Raw genomic sequence first — 21,878 nt, forward strand, 5'->3', positions numbered from 1 at the left:
TATCATGTTCCAGAAGAATCTTTTTCTAAACACATACAATGGAAATTTTTATTTCACTTCAACAAGAAAATAATAATCACCAATTAAAGCTTTGTTTTTATTTACTCGTTTTTATTTATTTATTTATTTATTTATTTATTTATTTTGGTTTTTCGAGACAGAGTTTCTCTGTGTAGCTTTGTGCCTTTCCTGGAACTCACTTGGTAGCCCAGGCTGGCCTTGAACTCACAGAGATCCGCCTGGCTCTGCCTCCCGAGTGCTGGGATTAAAGGTGTGCCACCACTGCCTGGCTTGTTTTTTAAATTTTTATTATGTGCATGCATGCATGTGTAGGTGGAGGGGGCACTTCCAAGTGTGGATATGTATATGAATGCTACATTTCCCAAGTGGAAGTCAGAGGGCAGCCTATAACATGTGGGAGTCTGCTCTCTCCCAGCCTTTGGGGTCTAGGGTTATGGAGTTCAAGTCCCCGGGCTCAGCAGGAGCTTTAACCAGTGAGCCACTTCTCCAGCCTTTGTTCTGTTTTCTGTAGGGAGTAGGCCATTGCTTTTCTTCTTGGAGAGCTCAGCAGTGTGTCTGTGTCATTTCGTGCACACTAGAGGAAGGAGAGCTAAATACTGTTCCAGTGTGAGAGAGAGAATGCAGAGAAGGAGCAGCGGTGGGCAAAGCCCCGGCTGAGGGGAAGTTTCAGCACAGCAGCCGTAGGGAAGCCCCTTGGCACACACAGCCCGAGCTGTGCAAAGCTGGGTCAAGGCGAGGGCTCAGCAGAGGCAAGCGTGCTCTAAGAGAGAAGAGCGCACATTCCTCATGCCCAGAGCTGCTTTGATGGTTTGACTAGAAAGAGAAGGAAAGTTCTTGCCTCTTAAAATAATCAGGCAAGGAATGATGAATCTTTTATCCTGAAGTCTAAATCCAAATTTATTGTCTTGTGTCTAATGAGTGCCTCCTCCCCACTTCCCGCCATAGCCCAGCACAGTCATGGGCCTCTTCTCTCACACTGGCCTTCAGTGGAAAAGAAGGCCCTGGAGTCTGCCTCTCCAAGTATCCAACCAGGCTTTCCTTCTTCAGGACCTTTGCCTAAAGATGCCCTTCCCAGTTTCCCCTGGCCATCCAGCTGGTTCTCTCGCCTCCTTGCCATCAGCCTAGCTACAGTTTTTGCTTCTTGTACGGTTGGCATGTTAGAACCTTGTCTTGTTCACTCTTAACAGATCCATATGTTGGAAGCACAGCAATTCCAACAGTAGTGGCCTGTGCCTGATTTCCTGCATCATATCTCATTACACTCTAATTTACTTATTTGTTCAAGTATGTGTACGGCATACATGCATATGTGTATGTGTGTTCTCGTGTACATGTGTGGGTTCATATGGAGGCCAGAGGTCAATGTCAGATGTCTTCTCCAATTGTGCTCCACTTTATTTACTGAGGGGTCTCACAGAACCAGAAGCTCATTAATTCAGCTAGTCTAGCTAGCCAGCTTGCTCCAGGGAACCCGCCTTCACCTCCCAGGCACTAGGATTACAGGCAAGCATCCATGTCCACCCAGCATTTATGTGGATACTAAGGATGTGAGCACCTCAGGATTATGTGGCAAGGGCTTTATCTGTAGAGCCACCTCCCTGGCACTTATTATTCCCTGAAATGGACTCTGTTTTTTAAGAAACTGTACTAGTCACCCAAGCAGGCTCTGGACACTTTACACCTCTGGGTCAGTGTTCTTTACCTGAAATGCCTGCCTCTCTCCTTCAAGGCCTGGTCATAAGTGTCCATAATCTTCTGTTCTCACAAAATGCAAATCTCCCTCTTCTGACAGGCCAAGCATTTTGCATCCAAGGACCTGTAGCCCTCGTCACAGTCAGACCTGTGATACAGTATGTGATGGGTTGAGCATGCTGGGAACAACTCCTGAAGATGGATCCCAGCTCACCCTCTTCCTAGCTGTGGATCATCAGCAGTGTCCATCTGCAAGTCTGTAAAGTTGACCCCTGCATACCACTGTTGGTCTCTTTGCAGAGTAGGGAAATAAAATTCTACCCACAGAATTCTTGAATGCTGCAGCACAGCCTGGCATAGCGTGCGCAGTCCCTGACAGCACCTGTTGTTCATGCGGCTGTGATGGCTGCAACCCTGCCATTGCTGCGGGAATGCTGCTATGTCAGGCTCTAGTCCTGCTGTCTCCACCTCTAGCATTAGCGGCAGCTTCTCCTCCTAAACTGTAAACTTCTTAAAGGAGACAAAGCCAAAAAAAAAATCCACTGAGCACCGGTGGTTCTCAGACACAAGCTTAACCATCTGTCAGGCACTATGGCAGAAATGTCACACTTATTTTCTTAGTTCAAAGGCCCTCTAAGAGAGTTTATGACTATCTCATCTGTACATGACAAATTCAGACTCAAGGTGTTTAGGTCATTGCTCAAAATTATACAAATACTAAGCCGTGAATCCATTGTTTTTTCTTTCTCTGGCTAACCATTCATTCTCTGAGTAAATACATTTGACAGTAAAGTCTTATACCTTGATCTTAGGTTAGCTTTGGTAGTACTTGCCTGTAACTCCAGCACTCAAGATTCTTAGGATCCTCCAAGAGTATCAGACATGCTCTGGGTCCACAGTGAGACTCTCTCTCAAAAGGCAAACAAAAAACTTCATTTAGGTAACAAATTTATCTGTGCTCCAAATTCTTTTTCCTACAGGTAAATTGTTGTGGGTCCCCCTCGTTAGCTTTAACTGCCTACTTGGCACAGCCTAGCATCACCTGAGTAGGGAGTTTTAATGAGAGACTGCCCAGATCAGATTGACCTGTGGAACTATCTGTGGAAGATTGTTGTGATTATTAGTTGATGTCAGAGAGTCCGGTCCGCTATGGACAGCACCATTCCCTGGGTAGATAGGCTTGAGCTGCACCTGAAAGCTGAGTATAAACCAGCCTACAGGCTAGCAGGCAGGCAGCAACCACCATCATTTCTGCTGCACTTCTTTCGTTGTGAAGGGAGTTCCTCGGTTGGAGGTAACACTGTGTGGATCAGTAAGCAAGTCTGCCTCTAGCATCCTGCTTGAGTCCTTGTCCTGACTTCCCAAGGATGGACTGTCACCAAAGGCCGGAAGAAGCTCCTCCACTAAGTGTCTTTTGACCACAGTATTTGTCATGACAACACAGTGAAACAAGAATATTCTCAAAGGCAAAGAGCAGAGGGAAACACTGAGGAGGTCAGGTGCTTGCCGCTTCCTTCTTTGCTTCTTACTTTTCTTTTATTTCAGACTTTAGGTAGCCCTGGACTCACTATGTAGACCTGGCTGGCCATAAACCTGTGGCAATTCTCCTGTCTCTGCCTCCAGAGTACTGGAATTACTGGGGGGTGCCACCACAACTGTCCTGAGCTCCTTTTCAAAGAACTTTAATCAAATAATTGTATTTTTAAATACATGTTTTTAATAAACAGTCAGAAATTTAACACAATTATAAGTGTTTAATAAGATAAGACATTAGTGAGCATGTGGGACAAGTCTCAAAAATCAAAAGTGATCACTCTTGTCTGACTGTAGTCAGAGAAATTGCCCATGGACTGGGCTGCAGTTTCATTAGCTTGATTAAAAGTGAAAAGCGAAGGAAGGGTAAAGTAGGTCAAAAACTTCTTGACTCCATGAGGATTAAAACACTTACTCACTACTGCCTGTGGAAGACCAGCAGGATTCTACTTGCCAGTCTTAGAGACACCGAAAGGCTGGAACAGTATCCTCAAATGCAAAAGCTGTTTATAATGTGGATGAAAAGCTGAGAAGGCTTGGGCATGAATGCTAACAGCAGCAGGATTCCTAAAGGGGGAACGCCTTTATTCACCTCCAAGGGAGGGGAGTTAAAGCTAGATCAATGTGCATTCATGATGGGGCCAACTACAGTCTTCAAGTCCAGCTCTTAACTACATAATTCAAGCTTTCTGCTCTTTTATTATTTCTCTATTCCTACAACCCACTTACCTGCACCCCACCCCACACACATACACATATACATAGAAACACTCACATGCTGTCTTAGTTAGGGTTTTATTGTTGTGAACACATACCATGGCCACAACAACTCTTAAAAGGAAAACATTTAATTGGGGCTGGCTTAGTTCAGAGGTTTAGTCCATTATCATTATGGTGGGAAGCATGGTGGCATGCAGACAGACATGGTCCTGAAGAAGGAGCTTGGAGTTACATATCTTGATCTGCAGACAGTATAAAAAGACTGAGTCACACTAGGTCTGGTATTGGGGAAAATTATAAAGGCCACTCCACGTAGTTAAAAGGAAGATTTATTTAGTGGATGACTTACAAATGAAGGAATGGATAGGTTGCGGGGGGGGGGGGGGGGGGGGGGGGGGGGGGGGGGGGGGGGGGGGGGGGGGGGGGGGGGGGGGGGGGTCTGGGGAAGGTGTATCGCAATCCAGCGGTGTTCTCTGGAGCTCTGCACAGTCAATCTGCACCGTCCAGGGTCCAGGCACAGAGAGCGCACCCAGAGAGAGCGCTCGCCCATCCAGCTCTCGGGTTTCCAGCACCTCTCCTCACCCCGCCTCGTAGGTGTGACAGTTGCCAGAGTCTCAATGGGGGTTGGAACTTCCAGATCCAAGCTGGAATGGCTACCCACTACATCTCCCCCTTTTTGTCTAAATAAGAAGGTTCTAAACTAATACAAGACTATATACAAAGGAATGGTTATCAAATATTGTCCAGAAATAATGAGGGATAATGACCTAGATAAGATGTAACTACAACCAATGCAAACAATATCAAGCAAGAAACACATTCTAAAATCCAGAGAAGTATAGAGCATAGGTAAACGGCATGTTATAAAGATCATTCAAAGGTGTCCTATCCTAAAGAACCTGAATCTAATACTTAATATGTTCTATTTAAGATATTATATATACTAAGTTGTAACTATAACTGCTAGTCTTCAATCCCATCAAAGGCCTGAGAAGGAACATAATGGTACCTGAGAAATGGTAGACGGATGCAAGCAACTTTCGGGAATCTTGCAAGAGTAGACCAAGACAGCTGGCAGCCTGGACAGTCACCTAATGTTTCTCAGCATTGTTGGTGCGTTCAAATTGACTACAGGCCTAGAGTATCTGACAGACCATTTTCAGAAGCAGGATTTCTGAAAGACCATCTTACCCTGTCTTGGCAGAGTACAGTGGTCGCTTTCCTTGTGTCCCGCTTGTCCAGAAAGGACAGCATTGCATTTGTACTGTCAGCCATCAAGGCAAGGGCAGTTCTTTGCCCAGTAGGCCATTTTGTGCCAAAAAGACAAACTTCCAAATGGAAATGTCTTAGAAGCCCAACATTCTCTCGGGATCAATTGGTGCAGCCAGGAGCAATTGTGCCTCACGTCAACAGAATTCTAAGTTATTTAAATGCCATATTCTCTAGGTCTATGAAGTGTTTGAAGATTACCTGTCCATCTGACCTATGTATCTGTAAATCTGGATAACCTAACTAACATAACTATAGAGATGACAGGCATAGGTGACTATAAATCTATAAATCTTATCTACCGAAATAACCTAAGGACTAAGGCTTCACATAAATAAGGTAAACAGTCTATAAGCAAATGTATGGTGAAGAACGATGTCTTCAAAATTGTGACAATACACAAGATATTTATAACAGAGGTAGGAATATATAGTGCAATATGCAATATGACAATAATCTTAAATATATATCAATATACCAAATATCCTAACAGAAGTAGAACATATATAAAGTATGACAGATATAAATTTACATTTGTATCAATATAAAAATGTTTCAAATAAGAGTAGAAATATATGTACATTATAACAAATATAGTTCTGTATTTGTATCAATATACAAATTATCTTAAACCAGCCCGGCTAGCTCAGTCGGTAGAGCATGAGACTCTTAATCTCAGGGTCGTGGGTTCGTGCCCCATGTTGGGCGCCAGTTATTGGGGAAAATTATAAAGGCCACTCCACGTAGTTAAAAGGAAGATTTATTTAGTGGATGACTTACAAATGAAGGAATGGATAGGTTGCGGGGGTCTGGGGAAGGTGTATCGCAATCCAGCGGTGTTCTCTGGAGCTCTGCACAGTCAATCTCCACCGTTCAGGGTCCAGGCGCAGAGAGAGCACCCAGAGAGAGCGCTCGCCCATCCAGCTCTCGGGTTTCCAGCATCTCTCCTCGCCCCGCCTCGTAAGTGTGACAGTTGCCAGAGTCTCAATGGGGGTTAGAACTTCCAGATCCAAGCTGGAATGGCTACCCACTACAGTCTGGCTTGAGCTTCTGTGACTTCAAAGTCTGCCTCCAGTGACACACTTCCTCCAACAATGCCACACCCACTCCAACAAGGTCACACCTCCCAATATTGCCAGTCCCTATGAGCCTACAGGGCCATTTTCATTCAAACTATCACATCCATTCCCTGGCCCCCATAGGCTTATGGCTATATAATAATACAAAATGCATTTAGTCTAACTTCAAAAGTCCCCATAGTCTATAATAGTCTCAACATTGTTTACAAGTCCAAAGTTCAAAGTCTCTTCTGAGACTCATGCAATCTCTTAACTGTAATCCCCTCTAAAATCAAAAATCAGATCACGTAGTTCCAACATAAAATGGTACAGAATATACATTACCATTCCAAAAGCATGGAGAGGGAGCATAGTGAGGAAATACTGGACCAAAGCAAGACTGAAAACCAGCTGGGCAAACTCCTAATTTTGCATCTCCATGTCTGATGTAAAAGCACTATTCAGATCTCCAACTTCTTTCAGCTTTGTTGATTATAACACACTTCTTTCTCTTAGAATTGTTCCACTTCCAGTTAGCAGCTTTCCTTGGCAGGTATCTCATGGCTCTGGAATCTCCAACACCTTGGGGTCTCCAACACAATCCAGGCTTCACCTCCACAGCTTCACACAATGGCCTCTCTAGCCCTCCATGCAGGTACACCCTGACACATGCCTGTCCTCAGCAGTTTTCTTTAGTAGAGGATGGAGATTCCATAACCCCTTTCTTCTATCCTTGACTATAAAGCCAGAACCACGTGGCCGAAGCTGCTAAGTTCTTCTGCTTACTAGGACTGGAACATGGTCCCCTTGTTCAAATATTTTCACCAGCTTTCTGTTTTCAATGGTTTCCTTCTCTGTCTAAGTTTGGCTGTCCTGAAACTTACTCTGTAGACTGGGCTGGCCTCAAACTCAGAGATCTGCCTGCCTCTGCCACTAGAGTGCTAGGATTAAAAGTGTGCCCCACCACATCTAGCCCTCAGCCTTTCTTTAGTTCCTTTTCACAAGTTGGAATCTTAGCTGGGTGGGGTCTTTACCTGAGGTCACCACTCCTTTTATTCCATCTAACATTAGACTTTCTTTAATCTGTCTTTCTGTTTATCTCCTTGACCACAGATTATCTCCATTCCATTTTCTGGAGCCCCCCTTTTCCTTGAACTGCACATTTTATATTTTTCATTGCTCATCTTGCTCCTTTTCATTATAGATCTTCATGGTAGTGAACACTAATGACCACACAACAGAATCAAAACTAGGCTGTTTTTAAGTTTTCTCTGCCAATGCTATTAATCTAAAACTCTTCAATTTATGCTCGGGCAGACTTTTCAGACAAGGGGTTGGGAAAAGCAGTAATATTCTTAGCTATAAAAAAAGCAAGGATGATCTCTAGGCCACATACAAGTATTGTTCTCCTCTGAAACATCTTGATCCAGGCCCCCACAGTACAAATCACCCTCAGCACCACTGTCTTCCATGCTCCTACTAGAATGGCCCATTAAGCCTCATTTAAAGCTTTCAACTGCTTTTCTAATACAGACCCAAAGTCCACATTCTCCAAACAAAAACCATGGTCAGACTTATCACAACAATATCCCAGTCCCTGGTACCAACTTCTGTTTTAGTTATGGTTTCTATTGTAGACATAGTTTCTTATTGGCTGACAGCCCACAAATAATGACACAGAACTGTAATATTAACTATAAAAGCTCAGCCTATAGCTTAGACTTGTTTCTAACTAGCTGTTATAACTTAAATTAATCCATTTTATTAATCTATGTTCTATCACATGGCATTGCCTCTCTTCCAGGCTGGTGGCTCCACTTTCTTTCTTTTTCTTTTTCTTTCTTTCTTTCTTTCTTTCTTTCTTTCTTTCTTTCTTTCTTTCTTTCTTTTTTTTTTTGTTTTGTTTTTCAAGACAGGGTTTCTCTGTGTAGCTTTGCACCTTTCCTGGATCTCACTCTGTAGACCAGGCTGGCCTCAAACTCACAAAGATCTGCCTGGCTCTGCCTCCCGAGTGCACCACCACCACCTGGCCCACTTTCTTCCCAGCATTCTCTCTCTGCCCAGAAGTTCCATCTATACCTCCTGCCTAGCTATTTGCTGTTCAGCTTTTTACTACACCAGCCACAGCAATACATTTTCACACAGTGTACAAACATCCCACAAGATTCTACTGCTGTGAAGAGGCACCGTGACCACAAAGACTCTTATAAAGGAAAATATTTACTTGGGGCTGCCTTACAGTTCAGAGATTTAGTCCATTGTCAACATGGTGGGAAGCATGGTGGCATAAAGGCAGACACAGTGCTGGAGAAGGAGGGGAGAGTTCTACATCTTGATCCGCAGGTAGCAGAAAGACACAGAGACACACTAGGGCTAGCATGAGCTTCTGAGACCTCAAAGCCCATCCCCAGCAACACACCTCCTCCAACAATGCCACACCTACTCCAAGAAGGCCTCATCTCCTGATAGTGCGAGTCCCTATGAGCCTATGGGGGCCATTTTCATTCAAACTACCACACAGCCTCATCTTCATATTCTTATACAAAATCAGAGCACACTCCTAACCTTCAGGTAAGACGTCCTATGCTTTCTCCTGCCACATCAACCCCACAGGTCTGTTTATGAACTTCTCAGTTCCATTTGCATAGACTAGTTTGGCTGTAGGGAATATGGAGAAAGCAAGCAGCTGGAGATGAGAAAGAACTGACAACAGTCTAAAGCAACAGGAGAATTTATGTAACGCTTACCAAAATTAGAAGAAGCAAGAGCGCTGCCCACTCACCCTGAGAAGTCCTTGGGGAAATTAGGTATCCTCTTGTTTCTTCTTCTTTCATTTTTTGAATGTCATAATCCCTCAGTTCTGTATAGATCAACAGTTTACCCTTAAGGGGGTAAATGACCACACACTGGTTTTAAGACACAGGCCATCTTAGAAACATTAATTGGAGAAAACGAGGTACTGTGGGGCAGATAAAGGCTGTGGAGGGGATGATAAGAGAACTGAAAATGCAGTGAGTCTTTACCTGGGAAGTCCTGGGTCCACCAAGAATTGAGGCCTCGCCCTCTAAATCAACTGAGCAAACCTCATCTGAACTCAGAGACTGGAGCAGCAAACCCAGGGCCTACACAGTCCTTCACCAGGTCCTCTGCATATATACTATAGCTTTCAGTTTAGTATTTCTGTGGGACTCCTGAGTGTGTGCCTTCTCTGGGGGCTCCTTTCCTTCTGTTGGGTTGCCTTGTCCAAGTTTGATGTGTTAGTTTTTGTTTTATCTTATTATATTTTATTCTGTTGGTATCTCTTAGCAGCCTGTTCATTTCTAATGACAGACAGAAGGGGAGAGGATTGGGATGGGGGCGGGCGGACGGGGAAGGGGAATTGTAATCAGGATATATTGTATGAAAAAAAATTCGATTTTTAATAAAGGGAGAGTTGAGGGCCTCAACAGCAGAGGACTAGAAATGGGTTGGTGAGTTCATTGTCATGAAGGCTGGGGTTCTTACTTACCTAGTGGCTACTGGCAGAGAAAGGTATGAGCGGATCTTCTGAAGGGAAGGAAATTGTCTCTTTTCAGCAGATTCCCAAGGCAGCAAACAGATTCAGAAATGTCCAAACATGACTGACAAAGTTACTGAAGAATATTTTCCTTGTGGAATTCCATAAGGAACTATTGTTTGTAAGCCATGTATAGTTAAATATGTGATCACCATATGAGCATTTTAGTTATATCTGTCCCTGGGACCACACATGTCATTCTCTGGAAATCCTGCCATTTATACTAAAGAAGTCTGACTCCTAAGCCTCTCCAGAGAGCCTTGATTGAGACATGGAACAGTGTGGGATGCTGAGCTACCTCCTGATTTATTGTGAGGCGCCTTATGGTGTACTGTCATGTTTCATCGCCGTCTCTAAGATCTCCATGAAGTTTCTCTTTCCTTGTTTTCTTTGAAGTGCAGTTTTGAAGCTCACGATAAGAATCAGAGTGATTACTGAAGAAGGACAGAAGCCTAAAAAGAAATAATAAAGGAAGGGCATGACTGCTCCTGGGTATGGTACAGGAGAAGGTTTATTGTAGAGAAAAGGGAGAGCATAGCCAGAGGCAGAGATCTGGGAGAGTTCAAGGTGAACATGGCCATGAGCAGGAACTGTGAGGAGAGGGGAGAGGGGAGAAAAGAGAGGGAAAGAGCAGGAGAATAAAGGGCAAGTGAAAAGGGGACTGGGTAACCAAAATGGTGGGTTATATAGGAAAGAGCAACTGGGAGTGGGGGGAGCCCCACTCTTGGCTGGGCAGCCCCAGCCTCTTGGCTGGAAAAGTTTAAGGTAGGGGGCATGGTATGCCAGCCATACCCAGTAACAGGTAGGGACTGAGGGATGCTGGGAGAACCTGATGATCAGGTCCACTTTGATATGTTTATAGGCACCTCAGTTATATATTTGTCCCTGCTTTGAGACCTAACATCACAGCCTTTGGGTTGATAATAAGTGATAAGAGGAGATGGAATCTTTTCTGTGACTGCTTCCTACTGACTCTGAGGCATTGTTGTTGGGAACCCAAGAAAACTGGAGTGCTGGCCAAGGCCAGTAGAGCAGGCTGTTTCACTAGCTGTCCTGGCATTATGGGACCATCTGGGTAGGGAAGTGCAGATCATGTTGGAGCAGTTTGTGAGGCTGGACCACCTCAGGCTAGCTGCCTTGGAGCCCTCTGGGATGCAGAAGCTCAGTCTGGTTGGAAATTCCATCCAAGGGATAATATGTAAAGTTGGTGAGTTTGGGACATTTTGCAATCTTTAGTTGATTAGAAATCTACTGGAATAAATATATATTAGGGATAGAAGACAGAGTTAAGGAATTTAGGGGAAATTTTTTATCTTGGGTATACATTTGAAACTTCCAGGCCCATGGTCCTAGTAGTATGGGGAGGGCAGTCTCAAGACCAGGGAAGAGAGAGGGACCCCACCCTCATGAATAGGCAGGTGGAGACACTTAGGAATATTTATCTGGAATCCATTTGACCTGCAAGGGGTGGATCTAAGTTTACTCCCTGAAGCTTACAATGAATTTTTTTATGCTTATAAAAAAAAGTTTTAAATATGTTAGCAGGTACCACTATCAACACATACTTAAATTAACTACACTGAAGGCATCAGACCAAACAGTGCACCAACTGCCCTCACTTCCTATAGGCAGTCTCTAACATCAACTACTTCTGTAGAACCCTCATTTGAGGTTTTCTGAGCAGTTCTTCCATTTTCATGAAAAGCTCAAGAAGACTGGTATAATGAGCAGAGAAATCAGAGAAAGACCATAAAAGCCCAGTTCATTTCAAGGAGAAGCAGTAACCACCCTCCCATCTACATTTTAAATATCACAAGGAATTTAAGTAAGGAAATAAACACTTCACTGAGAACACACTTTGAGCACAACTTTAATTTCCTCCTACTGTGTTCATTACCAAGCTGTTTGCTTTCTTTCAGAAGAATAGGGGGTGGGGAACTTTTTAAAGATTCATTTAACACAGAAGTCAATTTCCACTAATGTAGTCTTCATGTGGCATGGGTATTCTCCTAAAAGCAGACCTGTGTATATAGATATTCATATCAGCATCTTCATTTACAAGAACAGTAAGTAGCCTCAAACAAGCAATCTACTCACATCCACAGAAAAATATAAATGTGAGAACCATGACTTATAATTGCAAAATGGTTAATAAGTCTAATATGACTGATTTTCCCTTCTTTTGTAGAAAACAACCAACTGTGATAAGAACAAGTATTACTATTGTACAGCCTGGTTTTTTTATTTCTGAAAATTTAGGCAGGAAGTGTTTCTCATGTGTTTCACCCTAAGGAAGCAGAAACAGTGTGCTCTCCATCATCTGCCACCACCCAGTTCCGTAGCAGAGGGGGGTTTACAGGCATGGAAGTTTTTATTACTGAATCTGAGAGGGCCCAGGGACCACCAGCTTATGCAGAATCACAGAGGGCTCCACACACCCTAGACACTCCAAAGTCACTCTAGTGCATATACAATGAAAGGAGAGAAAATAAAACTTTGCACTCATTTGTAGGGGGACCAAGTAGGCAAGAGAGAGAGAGAGAAAAGATGAAGCACTTGAGCTGCCTACAAAATATTCATCACAAAGCTTCCACTGAAATTTTTTCTTGAACTCTTCAGATCATAACTATATGTAAGGATAGGAGAACTTAATTGGCAGGAATACTTGTCTAATTTATGAGAGATGGGAGAATATAATGGTCACTACTTAAACTTTTTTAACATTTCCTCAACTCTTGCTCTGTTCATGACATTTAGTCAGTGGGAGCAGAGTAGGGACCTTTAAACACACACACACACACACACACACACACACACACACACACACACACACACACACTGTGTGTGCATGCACACTTAATCCAAAGCAAAGTTCTCAACAGAGCCAGAGAAATATCACTAAGAGTACTAGAAAGAAGTCTTATATGAAGTGCAGATATTATCCAAAATGCACATACATGTATACACATAAAGCACATTATATGTTGATGAATACAATCTATAAAAGACCTTTCTCTACTATTACAGAGTTTTCTAGTCACTATCCCTTTATTAAATATCTTCATAAGAAAAAGCCATGAGTGGTTACTATAGAATTGGACTGAGCCAGAATTTTCTATGAAACAGTACTCACCACACATTAGAGATCTGTAGGGTAATCTATGTTACAAGCCCTTGGGGCATTCTGTTCCCAGTTGTACTCATGAAATATGTTTTATGCTTGTCTTCATTATTTTTACACATGATCCAGGAAATTTATGTGATTCAAGAAGTGCCAGTGGTCACTTTTGTCCTTAACCTGAATTATCCCATCATATCCTCAAGAGAGTCCTGCTGAGTAGACAGGAGAATTACTGCATCTGCTTAACAGGTGAAAAGTAGATATGGCAGCCATTCACAGAGTCAGTCAGTGAGCTCTAATCCCTGTCTTGATAACTTGAGGTGGACAAGTCAGAAGCAAAGAGCGAACCAGAACCTAAACTGAGTTAACCTGTTGCTCTTGGGAAAATCCTAAGTGACCTTGTGTTTAGATAATGCATAGACATGTTTCCTTTATGATTTGCCAAGCATGGTGATCTGGCTACTGGTTTTGTGGGGTGATACCCTATACTTCACCTTATATTTCCTCAAGACAGCATATCTGGGCCTCATCAATCTTTTCCATCAAGTTGCTCCCATATTAAGGGTCCTCCTTCTAAAACACTCCCCTTAGACAGAGACTAGAAAAAGAGAGTATCTGGGTTTCTGTTGCTAAATCCACAGAGAGAAGGAACTGCTACTATCTGGGAACTCACCTTCTACCAGTACCACAAATGAATCAGCCAAATAAGGTACACATAACTTGTGTTTTCCTTAAGGCACTGTCTGTCTTTAAAGTCAGGACTCAAAGGAGGCACGGCTACCCTGTTCTGTTACAAAACCAGTTTCCTCAGACTTTTCCTCTTCACCAGCTCTCACTGATGTAACTTCTCACAGACTGAAATGACACTGTATGAATTATTATAAGATACTTTTAAATCTTTTTGTGTATCTCAGTGGTGAGTATTAGAGAGAATGCTGAACCCTGTTATGAAGATGGCAGGTGGAAGGAGGGACCTGAGTTAGCATCAATGCATTCATTCTAAGTCACTTTCAGAAAAAGAATCACTGTTTAGTTGTTGTACTGATCTGAAACCTTCAGGTGCAAACATTTGTTCTAAGTCACAGCGGCAGCTCTTTGAGTTAGCCGTGAAATAGTAAGCCTACAGAAAACACTTCTGTTGCTCTGATGAGTAGCCTGAGTGCAACGCTATCTCATCAAACCCAGTCATGGAAGGGAAGAAAATGCTGATGAGGTCACAGCCCAGGAGTGAGGTCACCAGTTAAATCTGACTCCACAGCCACAGAAGCAGTGTGACTGATGAAAATCTGTTTGCCAGGTAGAAGTTAACATTCCTTTGCCCACATGAGTCTTTCAGATCAGGAAAGGAAATCTATTAGATCAACTGTTAGCTTACTCATGGTGGCATGTGACTAATAGCACTCTAAAGTCCCCTGTGAAGGATATAATGATTAACTGGCCATTCACATCCCAGAAAGGTCACACTAGAAGCCCCTATCAGCACTTCACAGCTGAAGCAGTAGAGTGTGAAACTTGATTCTCATGAGTTCAGAGAATGATTAAAGTCAGAAGTGGTCCACGGCTGCTCATAAATGAAGCCCAAGATTCATAGCATAATCAATAACAGGGATAGGTACAAGAAAATTGTCAATGGAAAAAGAAGTCTAGTTTTTTCTATTTTTAATAAGCCAAGAAAAGCAGTTGAGGTAATGGAAATGTTAGCTGGTAGATGTAAATTTTAGAAGCGAATGCTATTCTGAAGAGTTCAGGAAGTGTTCTGATTATATACATTTTGAAGAACACACTATTAATATTTCAAGCTAATCAATAACACAGTCTAGCCGTCAAGGTAAGCTACTATTGAGAAGATTTTTTTTTGTCCTAGTTTTATTGTTTTAGAATCCAGATCCAAATATTTGGGTCTGATTATAGCAAGATACATTGTCTTTTTATAGTCAAAGTACTATTTATAAGGAGACATTTCTTAAGGGATAATCAGCTCACTCACTGAGCAGAAAACCAAACATTTGCTGCCACTTCTGGAAAAGTTGCAAGCAGCTCCCAGGAAGGAATCCCCTGACAGTGTTTCCCTTAACTTGACAGGACTTGAGCTCCAAGCAGATTGACTTGAACGGGGATCTCCTTTGGGAAGCAATGAGTTTCCAACAACCTGTGGTGTGACTTGTGTTATTTGGAAAATACTCAACCCCAGTGCTTCCCGCCCTACTTGACTTGTGGAACTCCTGCAAGCCCATGTGGACTACGGGTAGAATGAGCAATGCAAAGAGCCGGCTTGGACTTGGCACGTCCTTGTACTTCTGGGCACTGATGGACCTTACAACGACTGTTCTCTCCAGCACTCCAATGCCAGGAGTTGAACTAGAAACGCTCTTCTCAGACAGGCCACAGTCACATCAGCGAAGCAAGAGGAGCTGGGTTTGGAATCAGTTTTTTGTGCTGGAAGAGTATACTGGGACCGACCCTTTGTATGTCGGCAAGGTAAGATGTGCCCAGCAGAAAGAGAAATTCCCAGGAGATCTGGTGTCAAAATTGAATATTATTGTGAATTGAATATGAATGATCACTTAGCCTATATCTGAGGTCCAGAATGCTAACAGAACATTTGTTGGTATATTTTAAGGTGTATTACTTGTGTTTATGTTGCATTTGTTTAACTCTGTAAAGCTGTGTTACTGTGCCTCTCTAAAACACCTGATGGTATAATAAAGAACTGGCCAATAGCAAGGCAGGAGAAAGGATAGGCAGGGCTGGCAGATAGAGAGAATATATAGAGGGAGAAATCTGGGAGAAGAGAAAAGAAGTAGCCAGAGAAAAACATCAGGGGCCAGCCACCCAGATACCCAGCCAGCCACAGTGTAAGAGAGTAAGCAAGATTACAGAAGTACAAAAAGGAAAAAGCCCAGAGACAAAAGGCAGAAGGGATAATTTGGGTAAAGAAAAGCTGGTTAGAAACAAGCCAAGCTAAAGCCGGGCTTTTATAAGTAATAAGACTCTGTGTGTGGTTTATTTGGGAGCTGAGTGGTGGGCCCCCCAAAAGAGCCCACTAGCTAAAATACAGCTTTGCTTTGTGAGACAAAGTCAGAAAGAAGACTCTCTCCTTTTCTATGCCTCTATTCAGTGGGAAGAAACACAACCATGTTTTAGTAGGAAAAGTCTCAGACCTTCAAAAACGATGCAACCCTTAACGGGAGTGGCAGCAAACTTGGGAGAGCAACACAATGGAACAAGTTAAAAGTTCATGCTGTGTGTGTGTGTGTGTGTGTGTGTGTGCGCGCGCGCGCGCGTGCGCGAGCGTGCGTGTGTGTTTCTAAAGCATTTCCATAGGTCTAACTCGAGACCTAAGTTTAATGAAAATCAACAACAAAAGGATAAAACATCTTTCCTTCAAAATTTCCTAATATGACTGCTTTGGGGTTAGTTAGAGACAATCAATTAATATATTTATAAACTATATATTCAAAGTTCCTTAATTTGTCTATCATCATTTCATTTTTTAATCCTGGCTTTCTCTTCTGTTTGCCTTATTTGGATGTTAATCAGAAACCATCTTATGAAATCAACCGAGGGAGAGAGAGTGGGAGACAAGAAATTAATTAGAAAATAAATAATTCATTCAGATGATAACTTAAACACTTGTTTAGCACCAAAGCTATATGCATATGTTTCCAACATATGTCTCATGCCTGTGGTTTTAACCACCATCTCTAGGTCAATAAATATAAAATCTCCATCTCTCTCTAAAACACTAAAAGCCTTGGATTCATGAACCCTAGGGAATGTGTAGTAGCATAAGACACAAACCATGTGGTTCCATGCCCAGTCCTGCTAAGAGCTTCCAAGGAGCCCTGTGAACCAGAGACCTCAACAGTGTCAATAGTTATCTACCAACCACTCCCTTAATTTTTTAATGTTTAAGATTGTGTGTGTGACAGAGAGAGAGTATGTGTGTGTGCATGTCTGAGTGCAATGACTGCTGAGGCCAGGGAGAACATTGGGCCCCCTGCAGCTGGAGTTAGAGCCAGTTGTATGAGAACTAAACTCAGGTCCTCTGCAAAATTGGTAAGCACTTTTACCTGCTGAGCCACCTCTCCAGCCCCTGCTGGCCCCTTCTTAATCCAGGTACAGAGCCCTCTCCCCACCACAGCCATGAAGCTGTTTCCACTAACACTCAGAACTTCTGTACTGATTGCTCAGTGACATCATTTTACGAAAATTCCCAGTCACAGCCTTGGGCACTGCTGACCTCCTTCTGAACCATCGCAGAGCCAATGTCCGTCACAATGCTGATTTCTTTCTTTAGCTTAGGTTCAACTGTTGGCCTTGTGCCAGCTGACGCCATCACTAGTGAGCTGATCTGCTTCACTCCATCCTCTGTCTGCCCATACATGACTCCAAGCAGACTTGCTGGGATTGCTTGTGCACTGTTCTTTTCCTCTCTTTAAAAGTTTATTTCAATGCATTCAAACACCTCTTTTCTTTTAGTTGCTCCCTTACTCTGGATTGAGACTTTGAAACAGTTGCAAGTGCAAAGTCCAATGCCCCTCAAGATTTACTTGTTTTTATTTTGTGTGGATAAGACAACTATGTACCTGAATGTATTCGTGTGCACTGTACATGTGCAGTGCCCACAGAGACCAGAAAAGGGCATCAGATACCCTGAAACTGGAGTTACAAGGTTGTGAGCTGTCTATGGGGTGCTGAAAACTGAACCTGTGTACTCTACAAAACCAACAAATGCTCTTAACTCCTGGTACTCTCTCCAGTTTCACACCTATAGTTTTAATCACCATCTGTAGGTCAATAAATACAAAACCTCCATCTCTTTCTAAAATGCTAAATGCCTTGGATTCTTTAATCCTCGGGAATATGTGGTACCTTCATGTCTATGATACATGGGCCTAAATGTGTTACCTCTCATAAGAAACTCTTCTTCTTTCAAATCTCCCTTCCCCAATCGTTCTTGTCTCAGCATTGCCAGCCTCCTGTTCTAGAAAGGAAGACCTATTAGTCTGGCTGGAGAAGTGGCTCAGTGGTTGAAGTGTCTGCTATGCAAGTGTGAAGGCCTTAGCTCGAATCCCCAGAACCCATGTAAATCCAGTGAAGTACGTCTGTAATCCCAATGTTCCTAGATCAGATGGGAGGTAGAGCAGGAGACTTCCAGACAATGTGTGGGCCAGCTGTCCTAGCATATATAGTGGCCAACAACATAGAAGAGTCTTTGTCTCAAACACAAAACACAAAAGAGAGGTTTTTCCTCTGACCCCACTACATCACACCATGGTATATGCATGCCCACATTCATGCACATGTGCATGTGCTCACATATACATAAACATCACACATACAAACACATGCACACACAGCAACTATTTAATAGCTTCTTTTTCTTTCGCAACACTTTGCATTCTCTCTGCTTAAAATGCTGTTGTTCCTGTGCCAAAATAAATCCCAAACCTTTCATCTCTCCAGTCTGTACTTCCACCATTATCTTTCACCGAAGTAAATTCCTGCCTAGTTTCCCAGCCACTCTCCTCATGTCTACCCACATTTCAACATATTCTCCACATGTGACCTTTGTAAAAAGGCGATCAGATTATATCCCCACCACTCAACTGAAGTCTCTTCCAGATCTTTGCATTGAGGTGGAAGGAGGCCTTTCATGTGTTCCCCTGTAGCTCGCTGACCCACCTGCCTCTGGGGTCCTTCCATGTTCATGCTACTCTCTGTCTGGATCTTGTGTTCCAGAAACATGGCCTTTCACAGTTCCCACAATTTGCAAGGTATTTCTGGATGGTTCCCTACAGTGAAATGGAATTCCCCTGGCTTCTTCCATAGTGGGTGCCTCTTCCTCAGTCTGCTCATTTTGAACCTAAGATTTCCTGGGCCCCTCTCTGGGCAGAAGCCTAAGTGAGCATCTATTACCTCCTGTGGCTGGGAGATGGCTCAGTGTTTAAGAGCACTTGTTGCTCTTCCCAGAGGATCCAAGTTCCATTCCTAGTACCCATATAGATGGCTCACAGCCACCAGTAACTCCAGCTCCAGGAGATCGGATACCTGTTCAGGCACTAAGACATACATACGCACACATAAAATAACAAATGATTTTTAAGTCTCTCACCAATGCTTGTTCCACAGCAATAATCACAGCCTACAGTATTTTTGAGTTACATGTTTGGAATCTGAAGCCTAGACTAGAAGCTCCATGAAGGCAAGAACATTGTTCTCCTTTTGTCCTCAGCACTAAAATTGTCACTTGACACACAAAAGGAAGCTAAAAAGATGGTTAGTGAGTGGTGTGGTAAGGATTGCCGAAACTGATGCACATAAAGTGCTTAGCACAGTACCTCTGAGATCTCCTCATTGTGATTTTGGAGTGCTCAATAGCAACCATAGTGCCACAGAGTTCATTCTGAGAATGCAGCACCTCCTAAGGTGTGCCTAATGCTGCTGCAAACTGCTCGGCCTCTAGGTCCTCCTTTATCTTCTCTATCCTTTCTGCAGTTAGTCACCACAGATATCCTGTCAGTATCTCTTTGCCAGTTCCTCTTGGATTCACTTCTTCCTCTCTATTTCTGCATTACCATGATTCTCTATTCCTCAAGATCAGATTAACTGTGCAGGTGCCACCTAGTTTCCCTGGGGAACGATTCCTCTGGGGTCATTTTTCTTTTGAAAGCACCTGCTTCAGTATGCCAACCTTCTGAATCAACATATGATTCAGTAACATCCTCTTCATCAGACCCTCTCACCCAGGGCCAAGATGTGTTTTCTTCCAGCCTCCACCCATCACTAAACACTCAGGCCAGGTGTGTGTTCACACTACTGTCCTGACAGGTATATATATATATATCCTATGGCTACCTCTCTTAAGTGGCATTCAATTGCACAGGGTCTATCGTAAAAACTGTTTACATCATGAACATTTCTTCAGTCTATTCAGAGTGCTGAAGACATCCAGCTCCTTGATAGTTGCAAAACAGTAAGTAACTGTGGTTATTACTAAAGTACATTTAAGAAAATAGCATACTAATATCCAGTAATTATGTTATACTCTCATATAATTTAGGGTTGCCTTGCCTCTTTTAAAAGACAGAATAGGGGTGTTACTTTCCAATACTGTCTATATCACCTCCCAGACCCAGTACAAAAGCAGCCAAAATGATAGTGCAGAAGGAAAAGGTCAATTAATATTGTAGTAGACTACCCTAGTGCTTTCAGCCACATTCACATGAAGCAGACCATTGTAACAAGGCTGTGAGGTAAATACAACTTAAGGAACTAGGCGTGGGGGAATGGGTTCTGTTAACCAGCCAGGTTACACTGGGGGAAGGAAAGCACAGCTCTCCATAGCCCTCAGTCTCGCCCCACAGTCATGGGTTTTCTTTCCCAATGCTCTGAAAATAGCTGGCCAGTGACTTGAAATTTATCCATGGCAACACCCAGACAAGTGAAGTAGTATTAGGAACCTAAAGACTTGCTTACTCAAAGCTCACTGATGTTGGGAAGATGTAAACGTGCAACAACCTCTAAGAGTAAGCACGCTCAACTCAGGACACAATCACATGCCTCGCCAGTCACCTGTCCCAGAAGCACACTGGGGTTTACCCCATACCAGAGCATCACTCTCCACACAGATACTTCTTCACTCATCCATGTACTTTCCCCCTCTACTTTCTTTTGAAAGAGAATCCATCCATCTTTCATTCTCTTTACACAAGAGACAGTCAGCTTGTCACCTAAAGCCCTGGAGAATGTGTTTAGAGAACATGCCAGAGTATGCTTATTTCAGGAAGGAATATGGCAACAATGATCAGCTTTAATTGGTATAACCTTGTAAAACCCACACCAGGGTTCTCAGGGACATGGCAGTGTGGAGTTAAAGCTAGATTCTATTGACACACATGAAGAAGGGGTACAGAGAGATCTGCTTGGGCACAGACCTGTAGTCAGTCATGCAGAGACTAAGGATTGCAAGGCCATGCTGTAACCACAATTAGAAGCACTCAGTGCCTTTCCAGAACATCACTGAACACTCAGAAACTTCACTGGCAAAAGGGGTGAAAACCACCTGTTCCCAAAATCCTAAATCAACTGAGATTTTTTTTCCATGTACACATACTTCTCAGCATTCACTTTTATTTTGGCTAAGATCTTAAAGACTAGATTTGTGAGTATAAGAGATATCCATTTATCTGTTTAGAACATTTCTAAGGGAAAGATGTCTTCCCAGAATGTACTTAAGTGCTGTAGCTGGAGTTCACTTAGCATTAGCTGGAATAAATATGTATAAAGGTAAAACATTTTAATACCAATTTTCTAAGTGCTTTAGAGAAGAACTTTTCCTATCCTCTTTTGCAATTTTACAACCAAATGGGTATTCTGTGGTTCACAAACCCAAATGTTCCATGTACATTTCTTTGTTGACTTCAAGCTCCTTAAAGTGTCCCTCACCTTGATAGTCACCTGTCCAAGTTCCACTCTCTGACAGAGCTGGGATTGTACCAAAGAGAGGGCAGGAGGCTAGAAGAGACGAGACTTCTTCCCTTATTTTACCATCAGTTGATCTAGCCTGGAGGCTTTTTCAAACTCTCATCCTTATCTGGCCCCCTCAGGAATACTAACACTCCCTACAACTCTGTCTCAGAGGAGGTAGCTCCTGGGAGGGCTCATCCAAACTCCTGAAACCATATTTAAGCAGTAATGTTTCTCAGAGACTTTCAGGCACATCCTGAAGAGGGGCCTCCCACATTTAGAGGCCAAAATTTCCTAACTTCTTCCCCTAACTTGTTGTCCCTGCCAGAAAATTCCCTGGGTATTTCCCAGAGTCTGTAGATCTGGTACCCCCGTGTTCCCTCTACCTTCATTGCTATTAAAACATCTAACTGGTAGAGGACTTGTTTCCTGAGAG

General features: G+C 43.0%; 1 protein-coding gene across 2 annotated transcripts in view; it reads left to right on the top strand.

The window, feature by feature from the left end:
- Cdh20 (cadherin 20) overlaps positions 1-21,878 on the top strand; it is a 259,456-nt gene that overhangs the window by 160,978 nt on the left and 76,600 nt on the right. For both annotated transcript variants that reach the window (XM_028883402.2, XM_028883403.2), the window contains exon 2: positions 15,053-15,448. In XM_028883402.2, the coding sequence (XP_028739235.1) occupies positions 15,203-15,448 (246 nt within the window). In that variant the 5' untranslated portion in view covers positions 15,053-15,202. The remainder of the gene's footprint in view (positions 1-15,052; positions 15,449-21,878) is intronic.

The sequence above is a fragment of the Peromyscus leucopus genome, chromosome 15 (genome assembly GCF_004664715.2).
Source record: "Peromyscus leucopus breed LL Stock chromosome 15, UCI_PerLeu_2.1, whole genome shotgun sequence".
Classification (NCBI taxonomy): Eukaryota; Metazoa; Chordata; class Mammalia; order Rodentia; family Cricetidae; genus Peromyscus; species Peromyscus leucopus.